The 17,233-nt window shown below is 41.1% G+C and overlaps 1 protein-coding gene across 3 annotated transcripts; it reads left to right on the top strand.

The window, feature by feature from the left end:
• The first annotated feature begins 25 nt into the window (after nt 1-25).
• RWDD4 (RWD domain containing 4) lies at nt 26-16,617 on the top strand. 3 transcript variants are annotated; one of them, XM_011281375.3, is made up of 8 exons: nt 28-227; nt 2,659-2,739; nt 7,416-7,525; nt 7,610-7,757; nt 9,593-9,710; nt 11,978-12,027; nt 12,163-12,165; nt 14,710-16,617. In XM_011281375.3, exons 1-8 carry the CDS (start codon nt 204-206, stop codon nt 14,740-14,742), a joined length of 567 nt encoding a protein of 188 aa, XP_011279677.2. In that variant the 5' UTR covers nt 28-203; the 3' UTR covers nt 14,743-16,617. The 3 variants fall into 3 exon arrangements, with proteins under 3 accessions (XP_019683807.2, XP_011279677.2, XP_044911139.1); XM_019828248.3 differs by lacking the exon at nt 12,163-12,165 and having other exon boundaries at nt 26-227; nt 16,283-16,617; XM_045055204.1 differs by lacking the exons at nt 28-227; nt 12,163-12,165.
• Nucleotides 16,618-17,233: the final 616 nt, after the last annotated feature.

Raw genomic sequence — 17,233 nt, 5'->3', positions numbered from 1 at the left:
AGACCCTCCTCCCCCCCCCCCCCACAGGCTGCTTCACGCTGCCCGAAGGCCGGGGGCGCGCGTGACTCTCGTCCGCAGTGCGAGGGGTGTGCCTCCCGCAGCCCAGGGCGCGGAAGCGGGAGGACGCCCGGGGCTGGAAGCCGCTGCTCTCGCTTTCTGGTCGTCGCGCACGTCCTCCCGGGAGGCGTCCCGTGACCGGCGCGATGAGCGCCAACGAGGACCAGGAGGTGAGTCCCCCTGGCCGGGTTCCCCTTTCCCCCTCGCTGGCGCGGTGCCTCGGCTCCGAGGGAGGGCGACTGACCTCGCGAGGCCCGGCTGCGACCCGGTTCCGGGACGAGCGCCCCCGCACGTGCCTTCGCCCCTCTGCAGCGCACAGAGCCTGGCTGGGGTGCCCCAAGTTGACCGGTGTCCTGGTGGGGGGGTTAGGGGGGTGCAGGCGCGCGGGAAGGGGAAGGGTTAGCTTCTGCCTCCGCTCCCCCCACCCCATCTCAGTTTTGCAAGCCCGGGGGGGGGTGGCCCCACGCCTCCTTAATAACAAGGATGAGTGTCCTTGGTTGGCGAGCCAGCGCTCTCGGCTCACCTTCAGTCCTCAAGGTTCTTGTTGTAGCGCTTGTGTACTGAGTTACATTGTTTGGAATCTGATCACTTTTAAACTTTCAAATCTATTGGCCGGTAGGGAGAGGCTTCCCTGAGTTAGTTAAATTTCTGGTGGAGGAAGATAATGACACTGGTTTGTGGCCTTATTGTTTGGTGGCATCATTTATCCACCTGGTGGTTGTCCAGTGGAAACGAAGTCTATTTTGAGCACACACGTGCCACCTGAATCGTAGGGTTTGTGCTCAGATATTCTCTCGTGAAATGCCACGTTGACGTTGAATCATATGATCAGGGAGTAACACAGGTCATCTCTAGGGGAACCTTCTCTAGCGGTGTCGTGTGTACAGATGGAAAAGAGTTGGCGGGGGCAAAGTGAACGCCCCAGGGCTGCGCAGTGAGCTTGTGGGTAGACTCAGGACTGGAATCCCGAGTCTCCCAGGTACGCAAGTCACTCTTCATTTAGAATATATTTCTTGAAAGGTGGCACTTTCCATGATAGATGTGGTAGTCTCTCTGGACTGGAAGTTACCTGTAAAGGACCCCAATGTCCAACAAGCTAATTGATATGTGAATCCCTTCGAAACCGTTCTTGCCTGGTGAGTTTCTAAGCGGAGGCATGAACAAGTTGGTACTGTGAACCATGGAGCATAAAATGTAACGTTTCTCCAAGTCTGGCCCAGGGAGCAAGGCTTAGAACCTTTCGGGTGGTTGTTAGACAATCGGAAGCCTGTACTTTGCCTGGAATTTACCGACCTGGAATTCCTGGGGAGCCCAGAGATCTCTATTTTAATAATAGAATTTTAATAATAGAATTCCATGCTTCTTCCGCATGACTGACTTTCACATCTTCGAAGACAGTTTTCTGCCCAGTGTTTCCGATGTCCTGTTCTCATACGCAGTGGTTCCTTTTAGCTTTTCTCCATATGTCCATTCTTTTTGTTCTTTCACTCTCCTGGAATCGTGTCTGTGCACAGATTACGTTTATTTGTGTCCTGTTTTCTACGGGTAGTTCCTGTCAACTACAGCCCTTTAAGTGCCGTGTACAAAGCAATTAGTTTTTCATCCGCTGTTCGTTTGTTTAGGTATCTGAGATAAATTCTTCCTCCCACCCTGTAAAATTTCATGTGGTTAGATGGTTTTGCAAGGGTGTTCTGAATTCTTCTGCTACCAGCGCGATTCACTATCCCATCAAATTGTCATTCATAAACTTGCTAAGCCTGCCTTCAATTTTTGTTCCTGTCCCACTCCTTAGTTAAAATATGTGAAAGGATTAAGGGCAGGAAGAGGAGTACTAGATCTGAAATAAAGTTGTTGTTTCTGATCTAATCTCAGTTGCTCTTGAATCCAGTTTGAACTCCTGTATTTGTTTTCCTGTGAAGGTAGCAAGAGGTGCCTTGCCGAAACTCATGTGGGCCTTTCCCTGATGTGCCAGCCAAGTCACCCTCTCTAGGAAAGGGTGCTTCCATTTATCTTGCTGTTCGTCCGCTTGCCCATGCTCAGGGACTTCTACTCTTTATTCCCCTGGGACCCCACGAACCGTTTCTTTAATAATCTGTTCTCAAATTTTGTCTATCTTAGTCTGTAGAATTCATGACACGCATCTTTTTGAAAAGTAAAATACATACCCAAGTGATGTCTTTCCTTCTCTTCTCGGGCGGTCATCAGTCATCACAAGTGTGATGGAGTCCTCATCCGTCAGCCCACAGTGCTCTCAGAAATATTTCCAGGCAAGGATTATTAGTGACATTTTCTCTTGCAGTCCCTTTTGCGTCTTGGGTAGATCCTTGTCAACCTGTTTCTAACCATCTTTTTTTTTTTTAAGTTCTTTCTGTTGTCCATTAATGTTTTTTCAAGTTTGGTATTCTGGGGGAAGGATTAAAGTAACTATTAGTATTAATATTGTGTTACTATGTTGCACATGGACTATATACCTTGTATACAAATGTTATAAACATGGAAGGCGGCAAAAGGTAGCTAAGTTTTACACAGTGGAGTGGTCTTGAATGGAAACTAATCCATTTATACCACTAAGCAAAACTCACTTGATTCATTTTTTTTCAGATGGAACTGGAAGCATTACGTTCTATTTATGAAGGAGACGAAAGCTTCCGGGAATTGAGTCCAGTTTCATTCCAGTACAGGGTAAGACGCGGCACAGACAGGAGCCCTTGCGACTGTTCCAGAAGAGGATGAAGCTAAGGGCACCTGGGTGTCTCAGTCAGTTAAGCTTCCCACTTCAGCTCAGGTCATGATCTTGCAGTTCGTGAGTTCCAGCCCCGCGTCGGGCTCTCTGCTGGCAGCTCGGAGCCCGGAGCCTATTTCGGATTCTGTGTCTCCCTCTCTCTCTGCCCCTCCCCTGCTCACACTCTCTTTGTCTCTCAAAAATAAATAAACATTAAAAAAAAAAAATTTTTTTATAAAAGATTGAAGCTTGCTAAAAATGCTGTTTTTTTTTTTTTAATGATTTTGTATTTTGAATTTAGTGGTTTAAATTTATTACATCTTTGGGTTTTCCAAAGCATTTGAATGAAAGCTTCACACCGTGACATCAGTTATTTTTAACTTTTGAAAACAATTCAGAAACTTTTTCTGAATTTTTAAATTTTTTTTATTTTTTCAAGTTTATTTATTTTGAGAGAGAGAGAGAGAGAATGAGTGGGAGAGGGCAGAGAGAGAGAGAGAGAGAGGGAATCCCAAGCAAGCTCCATGCTGTCAGCGCAGAGCCCCACAAGGGGCTCGAACCCACGAATCTGAGGTCATGACCTGAGCCTAGAGTTGGAGGCTTAACCAACTGTGCGAACCAGGCGCCCCCAATTCAGAAACTTTTAAAAATCAAGATAAATTTGTTTTTATTGTGATAGAATCATCAAATGTTAGAAATGGAAGAAACCTTGGAAATTATATAATTTTGCCTTCTAATCTTAAAGATAATTTTTCTCAGTCATAGCTTCCTAAGCTTTCCAAGCTGATCCTGATAAATACTAGATTTAAAATCCAGGTCTCCAATCCAAATCTAGAATTATTTTTACTACTTTATGATATAGTCAAGAAAAGTTGATGTTTTCCTAATTCCATATAATCAATATGTGTGAATATTTTTTACATTATGTGTTATGTCAATTTTTCTCTAAAAGGGAGTTTGCTTATAACTGTTTTCAACGTGAAACAGTACCAGTATCTTATTTTGTAAATAAATAACGTAAAAACCACTTATCCAGATGAGTATAAGTGGTAGTAATATGAGAAAGTTTTTTTTGTGAAAGATTTACAGTTATTTATGTCATCATCTAAAGTAAGTTAGACGATACATACATAATTATAGACATCACAGGAAATAGATTATCTATAATTACTTTCTTTAGATATTCTCCCCTCTGCTCCACTCCTCTTGATTCCCTTTCAAGCTCAGTAATTCTTAGGCCACTCCGTGGATAGGAAGACGAAAGACTGAATAGCCAAGGTTAACAATGGAGTTAAGTCCTAGACCTTCAATTTGAATCCCAGACTTCCCCAATAACTGCCACTCTCCCCTTAGCAAATGGGAGACTGAGAATTGCCCCATCCTTTCCTAAATATCCGTATTAACAACAGCAGCTACTCGTTGAGCACAGTGTACGGAATGTAGTAGGACGTGCGTGTGTCCTACAGGATGGATTTAAAGGGAATAAGAAGTGAGGTTTAGAAACCTTGTCTGTTGTGACAGTCGGAGGACAAGGGCACAGTCCTGGCCGGGTTATAGTCAGACCCCTCACTCAGTTCCTGTGCAGACTGGTTTAGTAGCCTGCTGAGCAGTTCTTCCCTTCTGGTTGTGTCCTCAGCTTCCCTCAGCACCTCCCCACTAGTCCTTTCTCAGACTACGAGTCAGCTCTCTGAGACATGTAATTAGTTACCCCAGCCCTTCTTTTAAAAAGGTTTCTCCTGCCTATAGGATAAGGATTAAATGCCTTAGCTTGACCCTCAAGTCCCTTCTGTTTGCCCCACACTGCCTCTCCAGATTTTCCCAGCCACCACTGTCCATTAGCCATAGTAGCCTGTGGAACATTTCTCTGCGTTAAAAAAAATTTTTTTAATGTTTATTTATTCTTGAGAAAGAGAGAGAGAAACAGAGTGCGAGCGAGGGAGGGGCAGAGAGAAAGACACACACAGAATCCGAAGCAAGCTCCAGGCTCTGAGCTGTCAGCACACAGGCCAACGCGGGACTCGAACTCATGAACCATGAGATCGTGACCTGAGCTGAAGTCAGAGGCTTAACCGACTGAGCCACCCAGGTGCTCCTCCTGCATTTTTAATACCGTGCCCATGGACACATCATTTGCTTTTCCCCTCACCTCACATCCCTCATCCAGCCTTCTTCTCCCTTAATCCCTATCTCGGGCTCCTCTGTGATGTATTTGGGCCATGTCTCCTAGCCGTTGACTTTAAAGCCGAACTGGCCATCCCCCATGTCTTCATACTTTGTTCCATCCCCTTAAACGTTTAATCATGATGCAGTTTGGTGAATTACCTAAACATCTGCCCCCCCTTGAAGACAGGCGTGGTCTTGTCTCTATCTTTGCATCTTCCATACCTAGCACTGCAGGAGGCATGTGGCACATTGTTTACATGCACCTTAAAAAAGGACTCAGTGCATAAAGCAAGTAATTTTCATCACTTTTTTTTATCATCTCTGCATTTGAAACACAAGCATAAACCAAGTATGTAATCAACTTACATAGGTGAATATCAACAGAGCCCTAAGTTTGACATAATTTCTAAGCCTCACCTTATATTGCTGTGTCTTGTGATTGAGGATGAGGGGAATAAAAATGTAGTGGTCAGAGAGAGTAAAGGTAAATCAAATAACAATTTGGGATGAAAATTTTTTAATCTGTTGCTATTGTCTAAAAATAAATATTAAAAAACCCCCAACGTATATACTAAAAGTATTACAGTGGAAATTAGCATAGCTTTGCGCAAAGGAGATGCTGATTTGTGAGTTATTCCATAGTTGTATTAGAAAATCACCATTTTGGGGCACCTAGGTGGCTTAGTTGGTTGAGTGTCCAACTCTTGATTTCAGCTCAAGTCATGATCCCAGGGTCGTGGGATCGAGCCGTGTGTGGGGCTCTGTGCTGAACATGGAGCCTGCTTGGGATTCTCTCTGTCTCTCTCCCTCTGCCCCTCTCCCCCACTTGTGCACATGTGCGCTCGCTCTGTCTCTTTCTTTCTCAAATAAATAAGTTAATTAATTTTTTAAAATCACCACTTTGCTGCTGCCAGCACAATGATGATTTCAGGCAAGGCTCATTAATGGATGCTAAAACCTTTGGGTGAGAAGATGTTGCGAGACAATATATTCACATGGTTTTGTAGTGTCACCCCACAGATTACTTCTTAATTACAAAATGGAAAAGATACCTTTACAGTGAAGAGATTTGGAGAATATCACCTTAACCAAGTGATCAAGCTTAGTATCACCAGTGACGATTCCAGAAGATCTTATGTGCCTCCTTATGTGATGCTATGGGAATATACCACAGCACCTGCACAGTATCCTTACCAAAATATTTAATCGGACTTGGAATAGAAGAAACAATCAGTCCTGATCTGGGAACATTATACAAGAAAACTGCCCTTGGTTATTTTTGTCATGAAACATATTTAAAAGGCAGACAGGGTGGCTGGGTACTGTTCTAAATTAAAGCAGGATTTGAAATTTGGCAGCCAAATGTAATCCCTGATCCTTAATGGATTACAGATTTACGGGTTGAGGAGGTGGTTCATTAAAGACACTTTAGATATGATTGGGGAACTTTTTAGATGGATTACGAATTAGATGATATTTCTGTATCAATGTTGAATTTCTTGGGTGTGATAATGGTAGTGTGGTTATAAAGGAAAACGTCCTTGTTTTTAGGATACTCTACCCAATAAATATTTCAGGACATTTTACCATGTCTTACTTTCAAAGAGTTCAACAAAAAACAAAGGAAAACAAACCACCCGCCTGGGGCCAGGGGTTGGTTCTGTAGTGGAAAGGAAGAAAGGGAAATGGATGGAAGCAGAGGTATTTGGTGAATAAGGTACATGTCAAGGAGTGCTCGTCGTCTTAGTCTAGTTTCTCTGCGAGATTAACATTTTTCCAAGTGAAAAGTAGGGGCGAGCAAAAGAAATAAAAAACACATCTTTATTCAGGTGAAGGGGGTCAAAAGTTACAGACTTCCAGTTAGAAAAAAGTAAGTAAGGGAAATGTAACATTCAGCATGGTGACTCTAGTTCATAGTATCGTATTATATATTTGAAGGTTGGTAAGAGAGTAGATCTTGAAAGTTCTCATCCAGCCTAAGGCATTCCTAAACCTTATCTCTTTGCCTTTTTTCTCTAAATTTTACATTTCATTTTCTGGTCTCTTGGAATTGGGCTAATGTGTAGCAGTTCAGTTGTTCTTGATGCCTCTTATGATTTGGCAATTAGAAAACTTCAGACAAAGATGAAGGGTTTCAGGTTGGTTTATTATTTTTGTCCATTCCCTTCCTGTCCCCCACAGTTGATGTCTGCCTTCAAAAAATTTGGATGAGACAAAAATAATGTGAGACAGTCTTGGTACTGGGAAAAGCTGAAGGGCTGTTTGGAGAGACAGGCCATGAACATCAAAAGTCAGACTCTATTCATACGGCCCTCAACTCCTCCGAGTCTTAGCCCGTACTCCTGAACTTTTCAAAATACTACATTTCTGACCTGATCGTGAGCACTGGCAATAATTCATCATTTAAAAAGTCATAGTAAATATTCTGTCTTTGTATCACTTTTTACAAGCCTAAGATTTCCCTTTTCTTCAGATAGGTGAAAATGGCGATCCCAAAGCCTTCTTAATAGAGATTTCCTGGACAGAAACATATCCCCAAACACCTCCAATTATATCTATGAACGCTTTTTTTAACAACACCATGTGAGTAGTGTTTTGTTCTCATTTGTTTTTTTGTAACACTCCCCCTTACTTTTTTCTCAGCAGTGTATTTCTTGTGCGTTGTAGATCATCAGCTGTAAAGCAGAGCATATTAGCCAAGTTACAGGAAGCAGTGGAAATTCATCTCGGGACCGCCATGACCTACACGTTGTTTGAATATGCCAAGGACAATAAAGAGCAGTTCATGGAGAATCACCACCCCATTAATTCTACGGTGAGCTTGTGATTAGTTTGGGTCAGGTTATGTTGTTGTTGTTTTGGTTTCACTATGCTACTAATTAATCTTTACTGGTTACTGGTTTTTTTTAATTGGAAGGAAATTTTGTGTTAGATGTTTTTTAACATTTTATCTATTTTTGAGACAGAGACACAGTGCGAGAGCTGGGGAGGGGCAGAGAGAGAGAGGGAGACACAGAACCCAAAGCAGGCTCCAGGCTCTGAGCTATCGGCACGGGGCCCGACTCGGGACTCGAACTCACAAACGGCGAGATCATGACCTGTGCCAAGGTCAGCTGCTTAACCGGTCAGGCGCCCCGATTTTGTGTTAAATTTAAAATGAGTTACACCTGAGTTAAATAAGAATAATGAATTTTAGATTTCTTGGTATTTATTTAACTTCAAAAATGAAATTGTATCCCCTAGATCTTACCCCGCATATAAGACTAGAATACTTCATGTGCCTGCCCAAACAGATACTGTTGGGGCACCCGGGTGGCTCAGTCGGTTAAGCGTCTGACTCTTGACTTTGGCGCAGGTCATGGTCTTGCGGTTTGTGAGTTCGAGCCCCACATCAGTCTCTGCCCTGAGAGTGTAGAGTCTGCTTGAGATTATGTCTCCTTCTCCCTCTGCCCCTCCTGCATTCTCTCTCTCTTGCTCTGTCTCTCGCAAAACTAAATAAACTTAAAAAAAAAAAAAAAAGCAATGTTATAAAAAAAAAAAGAGAGAGACATTGTTGAACCGTGTATTTTTTTTTAATTTATTTAATGTTTTCATAAAGCTTATAGAGGATTCTTATGTAGCACTAAGATACATGTGAAATTACTTTCTTCATGAGGCAAATTTAGTTGTAGATAGTCTTGCCACAGTTCACTTTGAAGTTGGTGCAAGCTTAAAGAGACTTCATTAAGAGTATTTTAGGAAATAATCATCTTTCATGATCTTAGGCATCTACATATTAGACCCCTTTGCACCAAGTCATGTGCTTAAAGAATTTCAGCGGTTGGGGTCCGTTGAGTTTGGTGAGCCAAACTGTAAGCTGTTTGACAGCAAAGGCTGCGTGTCTTCTACTTGAGCAATCCTGGCTTCCACATTCCTAACAGAACACGGAAGAACACGGAGGGCAGCTAGAGAGGCCATCGGGCAGGGCAGCAAAGCTCATGGTCTGCGGGCCAGACCACGTGGCCCGGAAAACCCTCCCTGCACCGCTTGCTACGTGATGTGACTTCTCTCGGTGGGAGGAAGGAGGCAGATGTGTTAACCTCACTAGGCTCGATTTATTCATTTGTAAAAGTGGGGATTATAACGGCATCTACCTCGTAAGATTGCAGTAAGGATCAGATGAGTACTATACATATATCATTTACAGCAATGCTTGGCAACTAGGAAGCATTTTAAATTGTGTGGATCACACTCTGACTGCATGAATCCAAATTAAAATCTTTTTCTTCATTTCTTCAGAGAATCAGGGTTTTCTAGGTAGGCACATGCAATTTTCCTAAAGACCTATTTAAATTTCCAAATAAAGCAAATCAATTGAATTGTGAAGTTACCTTAGTACCTTAGAGCTTCAATGTGATACTGGTGTCAGATCTTCTTTCTCGGGACCTGGTTATAATAATTGAGCTAATATTATGTAAGCCCTTCTACGTGAACTTTTGGAAGAGTGACATCAATGTGCTAATGACACCTGCCCTAATAAATGAATATTATAATACAGGGTTCTTTTACTTCATAAATCTAAAAATTATCAACTCACTTGTGGATGTGGCCATATTTAGTGTAATTCAATAAGTTTTAAGGCATTGGTATAGGAATTATTTTTTTTTCTAGATACCCATAAGCAGTATCATCTCCGTTGAAACTCCTAATACAGCCCCATCAAGTAAGAAAAAAGACAAAAAAGAACAACTTTCAAAAGCTCAGAAACGTAAGCTGGCAGACAAAACAGGTTTGTGTTTGTTTTTGTTTTTTTAATAACACAGATAAATAGGTTGCTTTTTAATATGATATGAGTGTTTAATCAGTATATTTAGGTTTAGAAGAGAAGGTCTCGTCTCTTCATTCTTGGAACATTTGGATCAGACACTGTCTTGGGTCTCGGATATATATTGAAAATATTTACCACTAATTCACCACCAGACATCACCACGTGAGGAGAAGGTAACTGAGCGGCAAAATAACCACAAATGAGTCTTGAGACTGAGAAGCAGCAGAATAGCATAGCAAAGTGGGTCCAACTCGTACCCTTCTCCAAATGTTGGGATTTTCCTATTTGCTTATCTCTATGGGAGACACGTGTATTACTCAAATTATTTTGAACTCTAGCTTTCGTTTGAAATGAAGTTTGGTATACCATTCAGTCTTTGCACAAATAAATGGTTTAATGCTTTTGTCTGTACTCAATTCATTTTTTACAACTACAGTAAGATTTAAGAACAGAATTCCTGTGTCTACTAAAGCAGAGTCATTTTGTATGCACCTTTAGAAGAGAGTTCTAAATTCTAGCTCATACCATCAATAATGTTTGATCTCTTTATTTAACCTGAAAGTTTGCAAATTGGTATCAGTCCGTAAACTTTTTTCTGGTCAAGAACAATGAGGACATTACCGTGGATGCATATAAACATTTGAATACATATATACAAGTGTGTCCATGTGTACATATGTCTGTACGTGTGTGTGTGTGTGTGTGTGTGTGTGTGTGTGTGTTATTGATATAAGGTTACAAGTCGCCCTTCATTGAGAGGAACTGACCCTTGTACTTTGGTGAGGAAGTTTAAAATAATGCCCTTTCTTTTACAAAGTGATGGCAGTTTTTTGGTTGTTGATGCTCTGTTTAACATCCTGCATAAGAGAATGAAAAGATCACGACCCTGTGCTGGCCCTCGAGATACATTTTTGAAGTTGGAATGGTTTGTGAAATAAAAAATCAGGGAATCCATTATAACTAATGTCAGAGCAGAATTAAAGCATGAACAACTGAAGCAGTGGGTTGTTAGCTGTTGTAATCTGTTCTCTAGAATTTTAGTTAATCTCTTTTTTAAGCTGTAGCATTTCTGTTGGTTCATCACCTGTTGTTTTCATACGTAATGACCTATGATCATTCCCTTTCATTAATAGTTCCCTATCTCCATCTTTTTGGTGACGTCCACCTAAAAGGGAGTATCTTTCTATAGTTATGGTATAGGAGTTTGGGACCTGGATTCTAAATAAAACTTGAATAGGACAGTCATGGCGCTATGGGTAAGTTTTAGTTACCCACATTGGTGCCCTGCCCCCATGCCCCGTATAGCCAGTAAACAGTGGGATAAGATTCTTACTGACATGAAGGAGGAAAGAAGTATTAGCATCTAAAATTGAGCTCCACTAATATTGCCTCTGTCCTATAAGAATCATGAGGGTAGTGTCCACTTCCCTGTGTAAAATTAATGTACTGATTTTGAATGCAGATTTTGAAGATTCCATAAAATGAGATGTATATAGATATATCGAGCATACAGGAAATCAAGCCATGTTAAATTAAAACACTTTTATATTGTATTTATTAAACAATTCTTCAGGTTTAAATATTCTGTCACCAGAACGAAATCACTTTGTAAACTATAAATTCTTACATAAAGTTTGAGCTTGTTTTCAAGTGCTCCCAATAGATTAAAGGCCTATCGGATTAAACAATGTTAGATGAAATAAGTCATATTTTCTCAGACCACAAAAGTTAATAAAGAAGTTGCCCGGGCCTCCTCTTAGTCTTGGGGCTGGACGTTTGTTTACAAGGTCTCTTGTCTTGAGCCTAGCTCCCTAGTGTGAAACACGCCCAAAGCAGCAAAGTAACACAACTCCTTACTTTAAATAAGCAGTGACCTTATAGAAAGCAAATAAAATTGTACAAGTGCATGAAACTAATAAATTGATTAGCTTCTCTTTCTGGCATTTCCACCTCACCTCCATATTTTTCCCCCTTAGTATCAGGTTTTGTCTTGAATGAAATGGGGTAAATGTGAAAAGGGAGTACATCGAATTACTTTGCCAGTATCCCCAGCAGAGCCATGCTTCCAATTCCCAGTGATGATACACTAGCTTTCTCACTTCATAATATGTGATTTAAATTTTAATTTGTTGCATGGGATAGTATGCAAAAGCTGATTTATTCAAATGGTAATTAATTTAAAAATCACTACTTGGCCTTGGAAGTAAAGTCCCTATTTTCTCTTCTAGATCACAAAGGACAGCTTCCCCGAGGATGGAACTGGGTTGACGTGGTGAAGGTACGTAACGCGTATAATCTAAGCTTCAGACAGTTGTTACGATTATGCCGTCAAATAATGAAACTCATATCTTCCATTCTTTCCCCCCTCCACCTTTGAATTTTACTGGGATGGCTGTTTCCTTTTTTACTTCAGCATGTAAGTATTTTTGAAATATCCTTCGCATTCTTTTCTTTCCTACACCTTCAGTTTTAGAATTTCTTTTTTTAAATAACGGAAAATGTGAAGAACTCAGTTATGAGTACGCTAAAGTATGACTTTACGTAACTACCTCTGAATAATGAATGTGCCTCACTGTGACTCTGAACTACAGGAGCATGTATGGAAGCTGAAGAAACAAGTCATAGAAAGGAATGCTTTGATTTCTTAATAGAAATGAGTTTTTTGGGTTTTGGAGGGTTTGTCTGTTGTTGTTTGTTTGTTTAGAGCAAACCCTAGATGGGGTTTCCCATCATTGTCAACAAGAATTTTCTGTTTTTCTTGTTTAAAATCATTCACTTTTCACCTTGAAGTTTTTTGCCAACTTCTCTCCATTGTTTTTCTTGAGTTATTCGTAGTTTCAAATAAAGTGATACTTAGCACAGTAAGTTAATTCTCTCTGTAGGACTTCGTGAAATGAGTTTCGCATGACAATTAGTGCCACTGCTGCTGTGAGAAGTAATTGATCTGATTCAAGAGTAGTTAAAGGTTAGGATTTTAGTGACCACCTACAAATACACGTAATGTATAAGCAGTATACTCTTAAAGTTTATGTGAAAGTCAGTCCTCTGGGCCGTGGGATACCTTTTCTATAGAAACTGTTGAAAAGAAGCTTTGTGCTTCTAGAATCTAGTACAAAAATAGTCCCTGGGAGTAGGGAACCACGAGCTGCCATTGTAATGTAACGGTATGTCTTGTCCCCTTCCGGGGCAAGAGACTGACCGTACACAAGACACCTGTATGGGAGCAGCTTCTCCAGCATCCTCTCACTTGCCCAGGCCCCTCCACCGATGCCTGCTGGGCACTGCGTGTTGTCCCAGGTGTGCTTGTAGGTACCTCACCAGCTCGGTCGTTTCCCTCTGCAGAATGCTTCATGCCTGAGAACGAGCTGTCTCCTAACTCAGAACAGAAGTGCCTCTTTTCAGGCAGCAGATCTCCCTGGAAACTGGAAAGACAGAATTGTCCGATTAATCCAAAATTGTCCCGGTGGGGGGATAGTACCCCTTCTTCCCTAGCTCCGGAAATTTCATTTTTTGTTTGTTTTTCAGAGAGTCCTCATTAATATAAATTAGAATTTCAAGAAACATAAAAGAAATAAAGATTTAAATAATCCAGTCATCTTAAGAGGGAGGTTCCCACCGAGGCATGGTTTGGACTCAGAAGCCATTAGCCCAAGTGTTGGAGAATAGTTGTTTCTCAGTGTGGTCTTTGGACCCCTAGAGGTCATAGAGGCTCTCTGGGGGTCTGCAAGGTCAAAACTATTTATATCTTAACATTAAAGTGTTGTTCGTCCTTTTTCCGCATTCTCTCACAAGTGGACGGTGGTGTTTACCGGAGGCTGCGGGGAGTGTGATGGTGCCATCGCTAATACTCTTCTGTTAGAGCACTAATAGAATGTGCGATTTTAGAGTCTTGTGTTTTCCAGAATTTTCTAAGGTAGTGAGTAGGTGTAGAATCTAAGTGTGTGTGTGTGCATTTTTACACGAAGTCAGTTTGCCCTTGATACTTGTACCGTGTTCTTGTTAGCCGTTTTCCATGATACCTGCCATACAGTAGAGGCAGATTTGCAAAAACCCAGCTGTCTTCTGTTGAGCTCAATGCTAAAGAAGTTTACAAAAATGTAATACAACACTGTTCTTCACATTAAGTTTTATTAGTTTTTTTAGAAAATGCAGTTTTTCGTTTAAGAAATGTTATTCAGTTATCATGCAATGTGTTGATTGTTATTTTTTATATGAATTGAGTTTCTCAGTTTTAATTTCAAATGCGGGAGGTATAACCTACATTAAAAAAAAGCTTTTTAAGATTCTCAAAGTGGGAAGAGGAGCTGGGGCCAGAATGTTTGAGGACTGCTACTCTTAGCAGTTTCTGCCTTTCACAGCCTCTCACATTCTCTGGGGGCCTCGGTTTGAGTTCATTGGGGATTTCTTGGTGGCTGGGTCTTTATTCTGGTCAGAGTTGTGTGTGTGTCAGTCTTTGGGGACATCCCCCCTCCCCCCACACCTCGCGGCTTGCTAACTTCCTTGGATTGTTACAGAAAAGACTTGCAATTTAAGATTTGTATCACTTTTTTAAAACTGTACTTAATTTATGTGGGGTTTTTTTTTTGCCACAGTTTTAAAAATTTTTAAAGTTTATTATTTGTGATAGAAAACAAAAACAGGAGAATATCATTCATTTTATAAATGGCACCTGTTTTGGTTCCAATTTATTTCTTGGAAAACTTTGAGGGATTTCCCCCCCCCCCCCGCCACCCTTGATCTATTGAGGTTATATTTTGAATCCTGTTTAAAGTAGCTGAGCCTTAAGATGAAAACTAGTTAAATATGGTGAAAGCTGTAGATGGTGTAAGTTACGTGAATCTTGTTGCGTGTTGTTCTATCAACTATAAACATTTATTTCTGATGTTGAGTGGAAGTAATGAACTATCAGATAACATGATAGCTTCGCCTCGTTGACTATGTCCTTTATCTTTTTTTATAGTTAAGCAAAACTGGCTCTAAAGATGATGAATAGTGCTTGGAATTGGAGACCAAGGAAGAGCGTCCTTTAAAAAGTAAACTGGGTTCGGGTTCAAAATCCTTCGTTACTCTTTTCTGGTATTGAGGTGGCTTTTTATAAAAACAGATTTTTTTTTTTTTTGTATGTTTCTTACGTGAAGAAATGTTTTAACCTGAAAGTTCGTGAAGAGATCTGGTTGTATGAAATTATTTTCACAAACTTGCCTTAATAAAAGGTGAAATGTTACCGTTTCGTATACCTTATAAAGATGATTGAACTTCGCAAATGGACAAAATGGGAAATAAGTAATCAAGGTGAATTTATATGATCTTATTCTAGTGGCTATGATGTTTTATAGAGGAGGCGGCAGCCCCTTGGAAACTCTCAGCCCGGTGGGGCAGAATGCCGAGTCCACGGTGTTTCTGCAGCATGGTCCTTACCAGTAGACTTCTCGTCTTCACAGTGTCTTTATCTCTTCTTTCTCTTAGTTACTGAAGCACAAATGGCTTCAGGGAAATCGAAATACTAGCATTTGAACGTTACACATAATGTTCTTGGTAGTTTCTTCTTATTTCTCAAGGGTGTACTGCTTCCTTTTAGTAGATGAGCCTCTGTTTTACGCTTTTCTCTCGGCTTGGGTCCTGATGTTTGACCATGAGAGTTCTCAGTGGTGTGTGGAATAGGAGAATATAAAAATAAATCTGCCAAATACACTCGAAAGCATTTGACTAGAAGTGCTGGTTCCCATTTGAAACGTCTCTCTTTGCTGCATATGCCAGGACGGAAGTAAAAATGCCTTACTAGTTAATTTTTGTATTGTCGGAGACCATGGTTTTAATAAATTCCTATTTATCTGCGACTGTGTGTTTCTAGTTGTCTGGTAACTGAGGTCTTCGAAGTGGTCTTAAAGCCACATTTCAAGTCTTGTTTCCCTTCAAGTATCTACATGGAATTCTCGGCCTGAGCATCTTTATCATAAGAGACATAGAAGTCTTTCAAATGCTGTATCATAGTTCATGCTTGATTGTTTTCAAAACCCCGAATAGGGAAACTATTAGTATAGCGTAAGCAGGAAGTTACTGATGTGTGTGTGTGTGCGTGTGTGCGTGCGTGTGTGTGCGCGTGTGTGTGATTTCCAGTGACTGCATTTGCTCCCCGGCTTTAAAACCCTAAGAACTGCTGCTGTATTGTCTGGAACGGTAGACTGTCGGTTCCTCAAGTTATACCCGTGCAGCTTGGGTCTGAGTTTTTAACGAATAATTAACTTTTAAAGATGTGTCTTCAGCATAAGAGCAGTTTGAGTTGTATATCCGGCTTTCCCCGGGTTAATATTAGGCTCTGTTCAATCGTTTGAATTACAAAGTAAATACTGTGCAATCATGGTGAAGGAGTGTAATCTGATTTTCAAAAGCTGAATCACATTTCGTATCTTGAAGTTATGTAATGGAAACAGTAAAATTCGAGACCACTGGCAAGACCACTGGAACATGCCATCTTTTGGGGGGGCTTGTGTGCGTGGTTTTGGTTGTGTTGATTTGTTGGCTTCTTTTTAAAGAAAACTGAAACAGCTATATCCGCCAGTGGGACGAACTGTGTTTTGCTCTGAAGACCGTGGCATCGTTCAGGCTCACATTGTGGCTCCTAGATGACAAAGAATAATGCTAGTTAAATGCCAATGAACTATTTTTACTCTTTTTATATGAACTATACAAATCTGGGGGGTGATGGTGGCAGTGGTGCCTCTAACTACCTTCTGTGAAACACTTGAACTTTCTCATCTGTATTGCCATCATCTGTTTGACACCCCAGTATATTTTCTCAAAGTCTGTTCACCTGAAACTGTATGGAATGACATAATTGATAAGCAATAAAACCTGAACTACACGCTCATTTTTCTATGTGTTTTATTTCAAATCAATTGCGAGAGAATTGTTGATTTTACAGATTTGCACAGACTTAGGGTGTAAGATGTGCCCTCCTACCAGATACTGTTTAAAATGCTGGATTTGGGGCGCCTGGGTGGCGCAGTCGGTTAAGCGTCCGACTTCAGCCAGCTCACGATCTCGCGGTCCGTGAGTTCAAGCCCCGCGTCAGGCTCTGGGCTGATGGCTCGGAGCCTGGAGCCTGTTTCTGATTCTGCGTCTCCCTCTCTCTCTGCCCCTCCCCCGTTCATGCTCTGTCTCTCTCTGTCCCAAAAATAAATAAACGTTGAAAAAAAAAATTAAAAAAAAAATAAAATAAAATGCTGGGTTAAGAAGACATCTTGTAATGAGCTGACAAGAAGGTAGGGAGTACCCAGAGTCCAATAAATGAAGATTGGAAGCTTGAGGTTAAGAACAGCTTTGGTTTTTATAGAGTCGGGGGGCCCAGAAGACACATGAAGTCTGGGGTCAACTCAGGGTAAAAGGGGTCACACGCACACGCACGTATGCACAGCATGCCTGAGGTGGGGACCCTGAGGGAAAGTTCCTGTCTTGAAATTTGGTTCTTTCTAGGTGGAAGGGTG

The sequence above is a fragment of the Felis catus genome, chromosome B1, assembly GCF_018350175.1.
Source record: "Felis catus isolate Fca126 chromosome B1, F.catus_Fca126_mat1.0, whole genome shotgun sequence".
Taxonomy (NCBI): domain Eukaryota; kingdom Metazoa; phylum Chordata; class Mammalia; order Carnivora; family Felidae; genus Felis; species Felis catus.
The sequence above is the reverse complement of the archived record's forward strand: the minus strand, read 5'-3'. Positions and strand labels throughout refer to the sequence as shown.

Excerpts from the sequence above, each read along its gene's own strand:
- RWDD4 (XM_019828248.3), top strand. The coding sequence starts at position 204 with ATGAGCGCCAACGAGGACCAGGAG. Across the intron at positions 228-2,658 it reads GCGCCAACGAGGACCAGGAG|ATGGAACTGGAAGCATTACG; the intron begins GTGAGTCCCCCT and ends ATTTTTTTTCAG. Across the intron at positions 9,711-11,977 it reads TAAGCTGGCAGACAAAACAG|ATCACAAAGGACAGCTTCCC; the intron begins GTTTGTGTTTGT and ends TTTCTCTTCTAG.